This window comes from Tarenaya hassleriana, unplaced genomic scaffold (genome assembly GCF_000463585.1).
Source record: "Tarenaya hassleriana unplaced genomic scaffold, ASM46358v1 Cleome11, whole genome shotgun sequence".
NCBI lineage: Eukaryota > Viridiplantae > Streptophyta > Magnoliopsida > Brassicales > Cleomaceae > Tarenaya > Tarenaya hassleriana.
The window spans coordinates 1013448-1028519 of record NW_010961290.1 but is presented as its reverse complement, the minus strand read 5'-3'; the positions used below and the strand labels follow the sequence as shown (position 1 = coordinate 1028519).

The following is a 15072-nucleotide window of genomic DNA, read 5'->3' as shown; positions in this document are numbered from 1 at the left end:
TAAACGAATTGATAAATAACATTAGAGACATTACAGAAAATGTCGCTCAAGATTTCTGTGTGTTACTTACTGTATCAGACAACAAACAAATTTTCAGACAGAAACTCTGCTTCGCAAGGGGATGAACCCTAAACTCAGCTCAGATCCTTTGTCTCAAGCTTCTATTGATCGACAACAACTTGCTTAATATCTTCTTCGGCTGAGTGGGAATCGCGTAAAACGCCTTGAACCTCGAAGGAGTACTCTGAATCCGTCTTTCTGGATTCAACCCTCTCTCTGCAGCTTCTTCTTCTTCTTCTTCCTCCCTCCTGATGTTGTTTCTCAAAGTGGGTAACCTCGTATTTGTGCTCACGCTTCTGCTCAAAGCCTCTGTTTCAGCGGTTCTGACATTAGTAACCGTTGAAACCCTAGTCTGCTTCACGAAAAGGATCTGCACTATCACTCTCAGTGGCAGCAGCTCGTTCTGTGCAGCGTGTTTGCTTGCTTCCGGTGATAGTTTCTTGCAGTCCAAGGTTCTGCATAGCCTCTTCCTCTCTCCCTTTTCGATGTCTTGATGATTCTGCAATCATTCATTACAGATTGAGCTTCTGTATTGTAATAATGGTTAAGTGGCATATAGTTGCTTGTTCTTACCTGAAGGTATGTATCAATGGCCTTGTATAGTTCATCATGGTTAACCCGTGAGGGCCCTGGGATCATCTCGGCCAATAAAACGAACTTTGAAGAAGGTAGTTTAGTGTCTTTGGCGATTTCTTGAAGATAAGCATCCACAAGCTTTGCCACTTTCAGATTCGAAGCCGGTAAAGGAGGAGGAGGAGATACTCTGTTTTCTTGCAGATCCAAGTTGATATTCTCTTCAGAGTGAGACCGTCTCCTTTCAGTTCTTGTTCTTGAGCTTGGAGAACTGATGATTCTTGACGTCTGTGACAGAAACTCCCTCACCATTGTCATCACAATGTCGACGTCGTATAAGATACCCGGCTTATCTGATAAGGGTATCAGCAGATCGCTCACTGTCGCTTCATCCAGTTGATGCCCGGCCTTTATCGCCAACTCTGTCTTTGAAGAAGATGAAGCTTTCAGAACATTTGTCATTTTCAGTAGCTGCAGCAGAAAACCGCAAGGAACAGAGCGCTTTTCCGTCGGGAGGAGGCTAATGATAGATTCTAACACCAGTCTGTGCTTCGAACATCCTGGCTCTGAATCTGAAATCCTCTGTTTCTTTTGATCAATGCCTTCCCTGACACTTGGAAGCCATTTAGATGCGTAGATTCTGAGAGCGTTTCCGACAAGTCTTGAAGGTATGTCTTTGTTTGATGATTTAATGGCAGCCATGGTTCTCCAGTAAAGGTCTATACATAACTCAGCAATTTCATCGCCCCACCACCGTGAACTCTCCATCTTTCTTCCTCCATTGCAGAGGATTTCATCTCTTCCCCTCCTCGAGTAGCTCCTCGGTAAAAAACCCGTGTCCGGATCATCTGAATCTGCAGATACTCTGCTCGAGATCGCCTCGATGCATCTGCCCGTGATTCCCAGATCCTCGGACCATGAAGCTAAGGCCTTTGTGGACTGGAGAGCGAGGAGAGAATCTCTCCAACTGTTGAAAACGCAAGAATCCAAGAAAAGCTCCAGTTTCTGAATCAAGTTCCCGGCCTCGGCTTCCTCCGTCATCTCGAGATATTCCGCCGCACAACGCAAGGCAATGACGTTGCAAGGGCTGAGAGTAATGGTGATGCCGTAGCAGAACTTGGCGCAGAGTTCGAATGCTTCAGCTTCGCCGGGGAAATCTTGAAGTTGGATCACTTGATCTTGCGAGGTTTCCGGGCATTTTGAAGACATCAAGCTCTGTAGCCGCAAGCATTTGGACAGCATCGGAAACTACCACGAGACATTGCCGAGAAACAATCAGAAAACGGAACAGAAATCTGCAAGAAACTGAATCCAGACATGAAGGGGGAGGGGGTCATTTACCTTGTGGAGAAGGTATCTTGTGGACTTCACTTGGATAATGAGATCACTCAAGATTTCAGAAGAAACAGACCTGAGTTCACACGGACAAAACCAGATTAGGGATTTAAAGAGAAGGGTCAATTTCTTCATCTTCATCTCGTTTCATTACCTTACAGCTTCTGCGGTGTAGAAAGTGTCGGGTCGACATCCAAGTTGCATGTACTTCATCTCCGTCGCTACGAAAACAGAGAACACCTTCTTGTTCCTGGAATGGCGGGATGGAAGAATTCTTCAAGGCATTCTCGGAGAAAAACTTCCTCCGGCCTGAGCCATGACTGTTACTGTGACCGAGTTTCTTGGGGCGGAGCAAGACGGGGTGATTGATTGTGCCGTGTCGTGGAAAAACTTCATGAACAAACTGGGTTTAAAGAGAAGAAAATTGGGTTTCTGATTCTGGATTTTGGATTTTGGATTTGATCTGTTTATTTTGTTGTAGGAAAAGGACAGCGTGTGTGTTGGAGGAGAGAGAGAGAGTACATCAGTGGCTTTGTGTAATAACAAAATATCAAAGAGCGTTAGAGAGACCAGTGAGATGCATTTACTTCTGCTTCTCATCAGATTTCACAAACTCAGAGCCCCTCCTCTAAGCAATTAAAATAAAATAAAGCTGTTTTTCTTCAACCAAAAAATTAAAAAAAAAATAATATCGTTTTTAGCAGAAAGAAAAAAGGTCGACTCGACCCCCCCCCCCCAAATGAAAATGTATCATATGCTACAAAAGCATATGATTTTTTTTAATATAATGAATTGCTTTATCCTATATATATACACACTATTTTAGATTTACATGGTACATGCATATATATATATATATATATATATATATATATAATCTAAAACCAAGTAAGAAAGATCTTCAATGTTACAAAAATGATAAAGTTGTTTTTTGATTAGTAAATGGTGGTGGTACTAAATTAGTAATATAATTAGATGGGTAATGATGAGGAGAGATTAACTCTTAATGATGATTAAATAATATAATCTTATTAGATTGCAATTTAGTTAGAGGCTTTAAAAAAAAAAAAAAAAGAGGCAAGGCGCCATGTGCTCCTCCTTTCGTCTCCACTCCCTCCCATTGCAACTTCGCCGCCGCTTCTTTATTACGTTTTTTTTTCATTTCTTCTATTTCTTTTAGTTGAGCAATGATTTCCACAAGCGCTTTTGGACTCCCAATGATAATTATACGACCCTCGATTTATTATATTAATTTATGGCGAAACTTTATATGAATTATGACATGATAACGCTTTACTGGAAAAAAAAAAGATGGGTATCATATTATCATGAAGAAAATACAAAAGTAATACGCCGCCATACACCATAAAACTGTCCTTTTTTTAAAAAAAAAAAAAATATTGATATCATCATGTGACTCGGTTTTTCTATATATATATATATATATGTGTATATGTATATGCATATATACCTTCGTAATTAAGTAACTTATATATATGTGGATGGAAATATATGCGGATAGTAATTGAGCTTTGAGTATCTAAAAAATATAGTAATTAATTAATTAACTAATAAGCAATCAAAATTAATGACCACAAATATGATAATATCACCATAATCCTCTATACTCTATATACAAGGCGTCGACAATAGACATTTAACTAAATTTGCTTAAAAATCAATGTTAATAAGTTCGACAATGTATAAACGGTCCAACCACACCTTTGAAATTTTGATACATCAAACAATTTCCTAACTATTTGAACGTTGTGTCGCGTGGTGGTGGGGATTAAACAGCCCCCATGGTCCATGCATTAATGCGTGAAAGACATGTCACACATATATATATATTCCTGGTTATATATATATATATATATATTTTATTTCTGAAATGTTTTACAGTTGTTACGCGATTTCACGACATAAGCAGGTCAATCGGGCAGTTATATGTCATGTTCAAATGGAAAATGGTTACATCTCATTGGGTATAATTAAAAATTTATAAATTAGCAACTACCAAAAAGGCTTGAATGATTTCGTCATCGATCCATTGAGTAATTGTTCTTCATTTAGCCATTTAAGCCACTAAGCGTGTTCCTTATTCGGTTTGGAGCTTTTTAATAGACGATTCTTTTACGTTATAATTTAATATGTAAATGGACTGATATTACCAAGGATTTAAATACTTCAAATACAACCAGGGAAAAATAAAAATTTTAAAAACAGTTCCTAACGAATCTACAAGATACATTCGATTCGTATAATTTTTTTGTATAACGTGGAAACCCTACCTATTATCTTTTGGACGCATTGGTTGGGTAAACTTTCAATGTATAGGAATCCGCGGACACACATATAAAATGTGAATTAGCCGTAACTGCCGGATATATAACAGGTAGGTAAATAAGGAGGAATTTTTTCAATTCAACTCGTATACACAAAAAAAAGATGAATGCGGATTTAATGGTAAACGATAGAAATTATCAGGGTTTATTAGGGTTGCGTCTAATCAAATAAGTATGGGACTAAACAAACATATGGTTGAAAAAGTGTTGGATCTTTGTCTTCGAGATTTAGGGTTTTGTCCGTTGGCAAAACCAGAGAGCTTGGACAAGGACGAAAATGTATGTCGGCTTTCTGATAACCTTTGGTGTTTAATAAACATAATGGTAATGTCTGAGGTTTGTCTACGAGAGAAGAATCATATCAAGGGACCATCATTTACGTACACTTTGTCTTGCTTCAATCAAACACGGACCCAAAATTAATTACTGTATAGTTTTCTCAGATCGCTTTCTATCTCTTTTTTTGGGAAATTAGAAAATTAATACCTTAACTTGTCAAATTTATCTAAATAAAATTTGAACTTTAATTTTTGAATTTTAAAACCCAAATTTTGATATTTTGTAAACCATATCAAATTTAACCCTAAACGGTACCAATTTTGACTTTAACAAAATGTTGTTAAGTCATTGTCATATTAACATTTATAGTTAAATTTGACATAGTTTATAAAACTATCATATTTATTTAAAGATAAATATTATAATTCGAGTTTAAAAAAGGTAAAAATTAAAATTTAAGTTTTATTCCGAGAATTTTCCCTTCTTTTTCTATATCAACTTGGCATTTTTTGATGCTCCAACAGTTTCACCATTACGATTTTCTGATTAGATGTCTCATTATTTGCATTATTTTATTCAGTTTAATTTCTAACCCACAATTAAGGTATTTTTGAGTGGAAGAGTCTATACGTACATTTATTTATTTATTTATTTATTCCCGTTCCAAAATCATGCGTACCCTAAAACAAGATTGGGTGACTGATCACAATTACTTACAATAACATGATCATGTGTGATGCTACGATGCCTTATGCATGTTGATTTATCTCAACAAGTATATAAAAATGATGGCCGACCATTTTCCATTAAGACAAAAGGTACCAAGCATTTCATGTGCATGCATATATGAATTTTTTTATAAAAAAAAAATCGAATTTTCTTGGTAGAATATTCGACGATTGCATCGTTGAATAAGGGCACAAAAGTTACGTGATTTCATGTCGTGGGATATATATGCATGACAAGTGTAATAATACCACCTTTTGTTTGAGTTCAACGTACGTGTTTCTTAGTTCGGCGTGCGATTCCCATTATTCGTTTTTTTTTTCCAATTTTTGATATCATTATATACAATCCAATTAAAACCCATTATGACATGTCGGATTAAATCTTTTCATTGTCCCTCTTCTTATGAACCCTAGATAATATATCAGTGATCCAACAGTAACTTTTTTAGATTTATATATCATCGTATTATATATATATATTATTGGTCCGATAATATTTTTCTTTTGGTTTATTCCTGGCTATATATGCATGGATAGATTGATGAAAGGGGGAGAATTTGATCAGATATCAAATGGAATTGTACAAAACAAATTAAGTAACAAATTTGTAATGAATCTTAATTATATGAGCTGAGTGATCAAGTTCATTATCGGATTTAAATTCGGTGTTTGGGGTTTGAGTTGGCGGGGGGAACATAGAAAGCAACAACTCAGAGATACAATCAGATTCTGCATATGGAATCTCTAATGTACAAAAGTCCCCACGTTGTCTCCCATTTTCACTTTGTCTTTCCCAATTCCCTTTCTAATGATATTTACATTTTAGACGACGTTAAAAGATGCCTATTGCAATTGTCAATTAATAATGCATATATATATATATATATTTGATTATAATGCTACAATTGTAATATCTTATGTGGTTATAGTCGGAATATAAATTAATTACTCGTATTACACTCGAAAATTAAACGAAGAAATAAACAGTGGCAGTTATCGAATAGACTATATATCTATTTATATATGTATATATCATGTAACGGATGGAGACAAATAAAAAGAAACAATGTGCTAAGAGCAAACTTGATGCTACGGGAATCCTCAACCTATTGGTTAATGACAACCCCCTATTCCATGAGTTTGTGGGTTTGAATCCCAGGTATGATACTCTCCTTGAGCCGGTCAGCTTTACGAGACTGGTTTAGATGTTCTGCGTGGTTTGCCGGCTAGTGCGTAGGACAGTGAGTATCTCATGTCCGCGATACTGTCCTGATGCCTTTCTCGTCCGATCCATGGATTAAAAGGCATTGCGGTGTTCGGTGTCCGATCCGAAGGGTTGTAGGATAGAGGTTTCCCATCGTAACAAAAAAAAAAACTTGATGCTACGTCCTATATAGATTTGAATGAAACTAAACACAAGAACCCATCCGATAAAAATTAAAAAATTAAATAATTTCCTCCGCGAAAATTCGTTTCTTGAAACGTTGACCTACCTCATATGGTTCATAAATCGTGAGTGGGCGACTTGACCTTCAAGTCAATGCCGACGTTTCCACCATATGTGGTATTTCATTTGTTTCGTGTTATATATATATATATATATATATATATATATATATATGTATATGTATATGCGAACAAATTATTCGATATTTGTATTTTTGTCTATATTCATTGGGTAAAATTGCGTAATTAGGATTTGATTGCTTTAGAAAAAGAAACAGTGTGGGAACATAAATTAACAAAAAAAAAAAGAGTGTGGGAACACAAAATAAATTCGAGATTTAATTTATTAAAAAAAATAAAGAACTGGAGACGAAGCCCAAGCCCAACTACAAAAGCCCAGTTGTTATTTAAATCGACACGTGTCGGAATCTTACACATGCAGTCATTCTCACGACAAAACAGCTGCGGCGAATCAGACGGGATGTGGGTCCCACTTAAACCCGCAAAACCGTTATGGGATTGCTTTACCAAACCACCCTTCCTTTCAACGTTCCGTTGTTCGTAAGTCGGGAGGGTAGATTTGGAAATTAAAAATGAACAAATATCCGGAAAAGGTATGTCAATATTACAATTGAATTCAATTTAAATTTATTTATTTATATTTTAAATTATGATCTGCCCTCTCTCTCTCTAAAATCTCAATCGCATTTCCAGAGAGGCCACAGCTTTTTCCTCCTCTCTCTACTCATTCGAGATTTAATTCATTCATTTGTTTTTCTTCTCCTGATTCAAATTCTTGACTTCTGTTGTCTGAAACAAGAAATCAAGGGCTTTGCTTTCCTCGTGAATACATGATTTCGCGTTCAGAATTATCTCTTCCGTTGGCGTGATACTGTCGTCAAGCTGAGATTCCAACAGATTTGGTTTTGTTTCTCGAGGGAATTTAGCTGGAGATCGGTAAAGTATTCGGGTCATCTAAGATTTCACCATAGTCGAAGAGGTGATTATCTGGCGCAAAAGGGTTGGTTGCATTTTGTTTGGACAACCGATCTGAAAGAGAAATGTGGTGGATGATGGGAGAAAGCGGCGGTCACTACTGTTCCAAGAAGACAGATGACATCTGTGGCGGTGTCTGTGGACAGGTACGATCTTGGATCTGCTTTGTTCTATTTGCGCTTTGGCCCTGTTTGGCCGCTGAGAAAGTACTTACTGGGTGGATAATCGAGATCTATGCGGGAATTTGTCCCGTTATACCTCTTTTAGGGTGACCCTCGCATTTAAAATTCATTCATGGGCTTGCATCTGATCTGACATCTCTCTAGTAATTGTGTCAAGGTTTCAGTTTTGTAGCATTTTGGTTATGATGGGGACTGGCTACTATGAGCGTGACTGAAGACTGAAGTTTTACTTTGCGTACTTGCAAATATGACTTGGATTGACGCATAGGTTGATGGGTCATTCTCAATTTCTCAGTGCTTGGTTTTCTTGGGTCAGTCCCATGTAAATTATCTGTGATGAACTGTTCCAGACTTATGTATGTGGTAGATGTTGACTGTTTGGTTTGGGTTTGTGTCAAGTTGATTTTTTGAGGTCTTGAAGCATGTGGTCTGGTTATGGTTTCACTGTCTGATGAAATTTGTCTGAAAATCTCTACGGCTGGTCAAAATCCGTTACTTTGGTTTCAGCGTATACGGCATGAAATTTGAAATAGTAGAAAGCTTTTCAATGTTTAAGAGCACGTTTCTAGTTTCTGTTATCTGCCGCATCCATCTAAGGCTGATGATTGTTCATTGCTCACTCCTGCAAATCCTGATCATTTGTTGTATTCTGCATCTGTAGTGTGTCAATGATAATTACTCGTGTCAAGAAGCACAAATTTCGTCTTTCCTTTTCAAAAGTATGATACTTTCAATGATGAGCCACTATGATTCTACCGGCTTCCATGTTGTAATCTTTCTTGCAGGAGTCTGGTCGAGTTTTCAACCTATCCAGACTTTGTTGTGTTCTTCGTGGTGTGGATATAAAGACCTATATATTACTGTTAGTGGTTGTTCCGGCTTGCGTACTTGCGGGTTACATCCATGGTCAGAAGATCTCTTACTTTCTCCGGCCTTTGTGGGAATCACCGCCCAAACCCTTCCACGATATTCTTCACTATCATCACGAGAATGCTTCAATGGAAACTCTCTGTAGACTCCATGGATGGAGTGTCAGAGAATATCCTAGACGAGTCTATGATGCGGTTTTATTTAGCAACGAGCTCGATATCCTTACAGTACGGTGGAGAGAGTTGTACCCTTATATCACCCAGTTTGTCCTCCTGGAATCTAATTCAACCTTCACCGGCTTGCCAAAGCCTCTTGTCTTTGCCTCACATCGGGATGACTTCAAATTTGTGGAGCCACGCCTGACTTATGGGACGGTTGGTGGAAGATTCAAGAAAGGTCAGAACCCGTTCTATGAAGAAGCGTATCAAAGGGTGGCTCTAGATCAGCTTCTGAGGATAGCTGGTATTACCGATGATGACTTGTTGATAATGTCCGATGTTGACGAGATTCCCAGCAGACATACCATAAACCTGTTGAGGTGGTGTGATGATATTCCTCAAATCCTTCATTTGCGGCTCAAAAACTACCTTTACTCGTTTGAGTTTCTCGTCGATAACAAGAGCTGGAGGGCATCTGTTCACAGATATCAGACTGGCCAAACACGGTATGCGCATTACCGCCAGTCTGATGATATTTTGGCAGAGGCTGGATGGCATTGTAGTTTCTGCTTCCGGCTTATCAGCGAGTTCATATTCAAGATGAAGGCTTATAGCCATTATGACAGAGTGAGGTTCTCTCATTTCTTAAACCCCAAGAGAGTCCAAAGAGTGATATGCAAAGGAACTGATCTGTTTGATATGCTTCCTGAAGAGTACACCTTCAAGGAGATAATCGGGAAGATGGGTCCTATCCCGCATTCCTTCTCGGCTGTTCATCTTCCTTCTCATCTCTTGGAAAACGCCGATAAGTACAAGTTTCTCTTGCCGGGAAATTGCATAAGAGAAAGCGAATGATCATCATATCATCATCGGTACAGAATAATGTTGGTTTCTCATTCATGTAAATGCTCAGATGGAGCATTTGCTGGCTCAACATGTGAGAGAGCCAAGCCGATACACCTGGACCTGATGACATAGCTGTTGATGCTGCAGAGATCGATGGAGGTGTTTCAGAGCATTGAGAGTGAAGGCATTTGTATATAGTTTCCATTGTTTCCTTCTGAGATTCTGAGTTTTCTTCTTCGGTTCGAATCAGGGCATGAACCTATCAATGATCTTCACTCTTCTGTCGTGCAAACAGACATTGGTTTTGGTTTGTGTTCGTCCGAGTTTTCCTTGTCGGGAAGTTTTGCTTCGAGACTGTTCACCCTTTTGTACATTTCTCTTATTCAGATCCCCTTTTTTTACTCTATTGACCTGTTTAGCCATAATACAACTAATCCATGGAGGCGGCGGACTTGATTGGGCCCATTAGGCCTGACGCATGCGGATTTGATTGGGCCAACAAGGCCTAACATCTACGGATCTGCTTGGGCCACTATTGGGCCTAAACGCTTGTCGACTTGATGGGCCCATCGTACCCGAAGCTTGGGGACATCTTTGGGCTCATTTTACTGTATTTGAAGATCAAAATTACTATTTTTCAATCCTCAAACTGAGCATAGCTCTCAAGAACTTGCGAACCATCAAAACTTGTATAACTGAACTTTGTAAAGAACAAATCAAGCTTTCCTCTAATGTATAATACATTGAATGAATCAGTGCTATATGTATATTCAATATGCATCACCTTCTCTGATAGATTTCTGGATAATAATAACCTCACTTCATATTCCCATGGTCCATTAATGAAGGGTAGAGTTTGGAAGAGACGAAGAGGTTGCCATTGTTTTCAGATACCGCCTTTCGGCTGCAGCCATCCGCTTCTGGAACACCGTCCATTCCCTCTTACATCTGTCCCTAACCTGCAGTTTCACCCAGAACAAGTCACGACGTTTTTCCCAACATGATCTCTAGCAGTAGAAGAAGTAGAAGATCTGTCTGAAATGGCAAGTTAGAGACGAAAAACGGACAAAGGGATGAAGTTCTCACCCCTTGCCACGCTGCTTTCCCGTCTTGTGCTTCCCCCTGATGAATCCCGAATGATCAAGTAAGAGCTTATTCACCGTTAAAATCTCGATAGTGGAAACGTATGAATTCAGTTCAGAGGGTAATATATATATATATGTTTGTTACCTGGGTGCCTAAAGAGGGAACAGTCTGGTGAATGATCCATTGAGAATCCACAACTCCTATCTTCTCATGAGCAGGCTGTTTCCACGGTCGAATAATAACGATATAAAACTCGTTTTTTCGCTATAAAATAAGGGGTTGAAGATTATGAGATTAGAAGATATCAGACCTCTACGCATTTTCTGAGAGCGAAATCAAGGCCCCAACCATGAACCAAGTCGTTCTGCGAATTCGTAAGAAGGAAAGGGTCTTCAGTTAATGCAGAAAAAGCAAAGGGAATGGAAATGTAACACCAAATCGTATGATACCTGAATCATATACCACACACACCGCCATGCTGTTCTTGAGAAAACAGGAGCCATGATTTCTATAAAGCTACCCAAAAAAAATCGCGTTAAATCTTTACACGATGAACTCTGAAGATCAAAATGGATTTCTTTTATCGAGATATATGATCGATACCCGGCACATGGAGGCAGATGGGGACTGTTGCATCGGCCTGGTTTCTCCTTTGCTTCTCTGGATTTGGAAAAAAAAAAAAAGAATTTGGTTACTTGTTTGATTAACTCTTGGACATGGATCAGAGGATGTTTCCTTACTTGTGAACTTCGCCTTTGGGTTTTCTTTTCGTTATCTCCCATGTTATCTTCTTCTTGGATTCTACCGCTGGCTGCGATATCTCTAAACCGTGTTTCTTGATAAGTTTGATGTATCTGCGGATGGCAAGTATACAAAATTTCACGTATGGGGCTAAGTTTGAAGAGATGAGGAGATTTGGAAGTGAAAAATCTCACTTTTCTGAATCGAAATTCTCAACCCCGAGATCTTCATCCCATATGAATATGTAATCGTATGAAGCGACAATGTCGGGATGCAGAAATCTTTTGGCGTACCACCTTCATAACAGACCGAGAAAAAGATCAAGAGATCGAAAGGGTTATGAAAAGAACCTATAATGAGCAAAGTATCGACGTATTTGAAGCGTGTTTTACCACTTGGTCTGCTTCCGCACGCTCACGTGTATTGCTCGTTTAGACCATTCGAATTCTTCCCATTCGGAAACACGCCCATCGTAATGGAATAGTACGATAGTGAAGTTTTCTGAAAACTGCAGGAAACTACTCTTTAAGCTTTTTTTTTTGTATAAATGCGGGAAGAAAGGAAATACAAGAGAAAGAATCACCTTCTTTACACATGCATCGATGTTCTGTCTCTGGTCGTAACCAACTGTGAATGCCACGAGATACTTCGGTCTGACAGTGAAATCCTAAAGATGCAGATATGATTATAAACATGTGACCAGAATGCATTCAGTAGATATACACAGTGGATATCTATAGATACACATGGATGATATAGCAGTATACCTCCTCGGGTAAACCCCATAACCTGCGTAAGTTGAAATCTGTTTCAGCTGCAACGATACCCGGAGCGAGCATCTCTGCACCACGGGGATTTGATGGAACCCAAATCTGCAGAGTCGTCGTCATTAAGAGAGCAAGAAACATTAGTTAACAAGATCTTGTCACCATCCATCAACACTTACATCTTAAAGATCTCAAAAACGCCCAAGAACAAGAACAAGAACCAGAACCGATACCAAAAGTCCATATCATCCTGGTAAAGAAATTCGGAATCACCCAAAGTTTCAATCTGTGATTGCATAAGAAATGGAAAACCTTTAACAAGGGATAGAAAGACGAACCTTCCAATTCGGTTTGACACTTGAGTTTTGCCCTTGTGTTGAATTCCTAGACACTTGCGTGTTTAGAAGCATTTCAGTCGATGTATATGGAGTTTCGTCATCGACATATGCAACATCAACTGAAGGAAGGATGCTGGATGGAAAATTTAACTGAAAATTTTCCGAAAAGATGCTTACAAGTTGGGTACAAGAAAGATGGAAAAAACATCACAGGGACAATGATAACAGACAAGAACACTGAAACTTCACCTTTGTTAGTGACAATGTCGGTAAAGAAATGCCCAAGAAAAATCCAACCGCTAAGCCTACGAATGTCGTTAAGATAATCCTCATGCCATCGTTAGACTTTTTACCAACCGAACTGCAGAGAAGAACGATGAACAAAAGAATCCACATTCAAGAACTCCATCGTTGCTGCGATGAACCTTAAACGAATCCAAACACGAAAACTAACCAGCGCAAGATGGCATCATTCCGGTTTGCCATGTCCTGAACGCAGCTAAGGTGACCAGCAACAATGTCATCCAATTGAAACTTCAATCCAGCACAGGAAATACTGGAAATGATTCTCTGAAAAGAAGAGAGATTTAGATTCAGATCGAAGATCTTGCGAAATCATTCGAGAACTGATCTTGTTCTAAACACTACGACAAGCATAAGAGCCCAAAACAAAACATGAAATCAGATGGGATTTTCAACCCAATTGAATTCTGCTGATAAATTACAAAAATCCGAACACATCCGAGTAAGCAAAGAAAACAGCAGAGGGCAAATACTAGGAGCTCCATTGCCGTACGTACCCAGTAGGAAATATAATTAAGTCAACTCAAGAAACTTTCAACTATCTGGAGAAAAACGAAATCTGAAGAAAAATTGAGCAGAGAAACACGAAGACGGCGAATCAGATGCGAACTCAAAAAAAAAAAAAAAAAGGAGTTTCGAGCGAGGGTAACAGTAGCAGAAGATGAGTTTCTCAGGAAACAAACATTAAATAAGGAAACGTAACGGAAGATTCAAGTTGGAGAATTTTTTTCAGGAGCCGAGGAAGATCGGAGTAGAACGGGAATGATTTGTTGGAAAATAAATTATAAATTCAACCTGAAAAAAATGGAAAAAAAAGACCAAGTTGAAGTTAGGTTATTTACCCGAGAGAACGAGACGCCGGAGATACGATGAATCTCAAAGTCGTCTTCTTCGAAGAATCCGACGAGATGGTCTGAAGATCTTGCCTTCGATGCTGTTCTTCGCGGGTTTCACAGAGAGAGACACAAAATCAATTGAAAAAACAATACAAGGCATATCAGAACGCACTACAGCGGAGCCGTGATCTCCTGTGACGCGACCCACGGGATCACGCTGTGGCTGTCAATATTGACTTTGACTTGGATTTGATGACGTTCGTGAGCGGCGCGTGAAGGCCACGAATCAGAAGGCTGTGAGAGCCACGTGTCCACGTGGTATCCAATTATCGACGGACACGTCGGTCATGAGTTGTCTTGGCTGTCATGTGCGTCTGAGAGAGCGAGACCGAGGGGAATCTGTCATGAAATGATCATTCTACCCTTCCGAGTATTAAGGAGAACTTTGCCGATTAGAGCTTTTAAACACTACACGCGCATATATATATATATATATATATATATAGAAACTTCATAACAATATTAATCAAGAAAATTTAATGACTTAACTAATCAAGAACATGTAATGACTTTTTTTTTTGGATAATAGAAAATATATTAATCCATCAAAAAAATAAGATCCCTTTATGTAATTGTAAATGCTTTACCAAAAACAATATTGTAAATAATAACCTGCATGTGTTGTGATTGGGAAAGATTCGGTGACGTGGCATGAACCTAACAAAGAAATGCTCAATCTGGCTTCGTTAGGAAAAAAAATGAAATGGTGTAATAATATGCCTGTCGGAATCCTAACTCTATATTTTAAACAATTCACATTATCAACTTTCTTCAATAATAAAGAATAATGCTTTCCTTAAAAAGGTATAAGTGTATATACTGAGACTTATGTTTATATTATATAGGCATAATGCATATATAAAATTGTAATACGGTAGCAATATATGTTGTAAAATGTATTTATTTATTTTATTGCCTTTTATCGTCTATTTGGATTAACTTATTAATAGGATTTAAATTAAAAAAAGACTCCATGGCCCAATGGATAAGGCGCTGGTCTACGGAACCAGAGATTCTGGGTTCGATCCCCAGTGGAGTCGTTTTCCTATTTTTTGGGTTTAGAAGGAAATTTTCACGAATAAACAATCAACAATAAACAATCCTAGCAGCAAGGACAAGGATC

General features: G+C 38.4%; 3 protein-coding genes and 1 non-coding gene across 4 annotated transcripts; 2 read left to right on the top strand and 2 right to left on the bottom strand.

Moving 5' to 3' along the window:
• Positions 1–2574, bottom strand: LOC104805283 (BTB/POZ domain-containing protein At3g26490). The gene is made up of 4 exons (XM_010529798.2): positions 2123–2574; positions 1975–2044; positions 634–1881; positions 1–559 (listed from the first exon to the last, which is right to left on the bottom strand). The coding sequence occupies exons 1-4, from the start codon at positions 2179–2181 to the stop codon at positions 140–142; spliced, it is 1797 nt and encodes a 598-aa protein (XP_010528100.1). The 5' UTR covers positions 2182–2574; the 3' UTR covers positions 1–139.
• A 4874-nt stretch (positions 2575–7448) lies between these two features.
• Positions 7449–10224, top strand: LOC104805282. Its single transcript, XM_010529797.2, has 2 exons — positions 7449–7908; positions 8730–10224. Exons 1-2 carry the CDS (start codon positions 7828–7830, stop codon positions 9825–9827), a joined length of 1179 nt encoding a protein of 392 aa, XP_010528099.1. The 5' UTR covers positions 7449–7827; the 3' UTR covers positions 9828–10224.
• A 254-nt stretch (positions 10225–10478) lies between these two features.
• Positions 10479–13999, bottom strand: LOC104805281. Its single transcript, XM_010529796.2, has 15 exons — positions 13896–13999; positions 13205–13320; positions 13000–13111; positions 12751–12900; positions 12413–12517; positions 12229–12312; positions 12038–12153; positions 11840–11941; positions 11645–11758; positions 11508–11564; positions 11354–11420; positions 11215–11268; positions 11049–11123; positions 10905–10940; positions 10479–10777 (listed from the first exon to the last, which is right to left on the bottom strand). Exons 2-15 carry the CDS (start codon positions 13234–13236, stop codon positions 10658–10660), a joined length of 1224 nt encoding a protein of 407 aa, XP_010528098.1. The 5' UTR covers positions 13237–13320; positions 13896–13999; the 3' UTR covers positions 10479–10657.
• A 917-nt stretch (positions 14000–14916) lies between these two features.
• TRNAR-ACG lies at positions 14917–14989 on the top strand. Its single transcript has one exon. It is a non-coding gene; the product is annotated as a tRNA-Arg (tRNA).
• Positions 14990–15072: the final 83 nt, after the last annotated feature.

What these genes read in the sequence shown, in the direction of transcription:
- LOC104805283 (XM_010529798.2), bottom strand. Translation starts at nt 2,181, where the DNA reads ATGAAGTACATGCAACTTGGATGTCGACCCGACACTTTCTACACCGCA. An exon ending in TACACCGCAGAAGCTGTAAG is followed by an intron (nt 2,045 to 2,122) that starts GTAATGAAACGA and finishes GTGTGAACTCAG; the next exon opens with GTCTGTTTCTTCTGAAATCT. An exon ending in CAAGATACCTTCTCCACAAG is followed by an intron (nt 1,882 to 1,974) that starts GTAAATGACCCC and finishes GTCTCGTGGTAG; the next exon opens with TTTCCGATGCTGTCCAAATG.
- LOC104805282 (XM_010529797.2), top strand. Translation starts at nt 7,828, where the DNA reads ATGTGGTGGATGATGGGAGAAAGCGGCGGTCACTACTGTTCCAAGAAG. An exon ending in GTGGCGGTGTCTGTGGACAG is followed by an intron (nt 7,909 to 8,729) that starts GTACGATCTTGG and finishes TCTTTCTTGCAG; the next exon opens with GAGTCTGGTCGAGTTTTCAA.
- LOC104805281 (XM_010529796.2), bottom strand. Translation starts at nt 13,236, where the DNA reads ATGGCAAACCGGAATGATGCCATCTTGCGCTG. An exon ending in CGACATTGTCACTAACAAAG is followed by an intron (nt 12,901 to 12,999) that starts GTGAAGTTTCAG and finishes GAAAATTTTCAG; the next exon opens with TTAAATTTTCCATCCAGCAT. An exon ending in CTCTCAGAAAATGCGTAGAG is followed by an intron (nt 11,124 to 11,214) that starts GTCTGATATCTT and finishes CCGTGGAAACAG; the next exon opens with CCTGCTCATGAGAAGATAGG.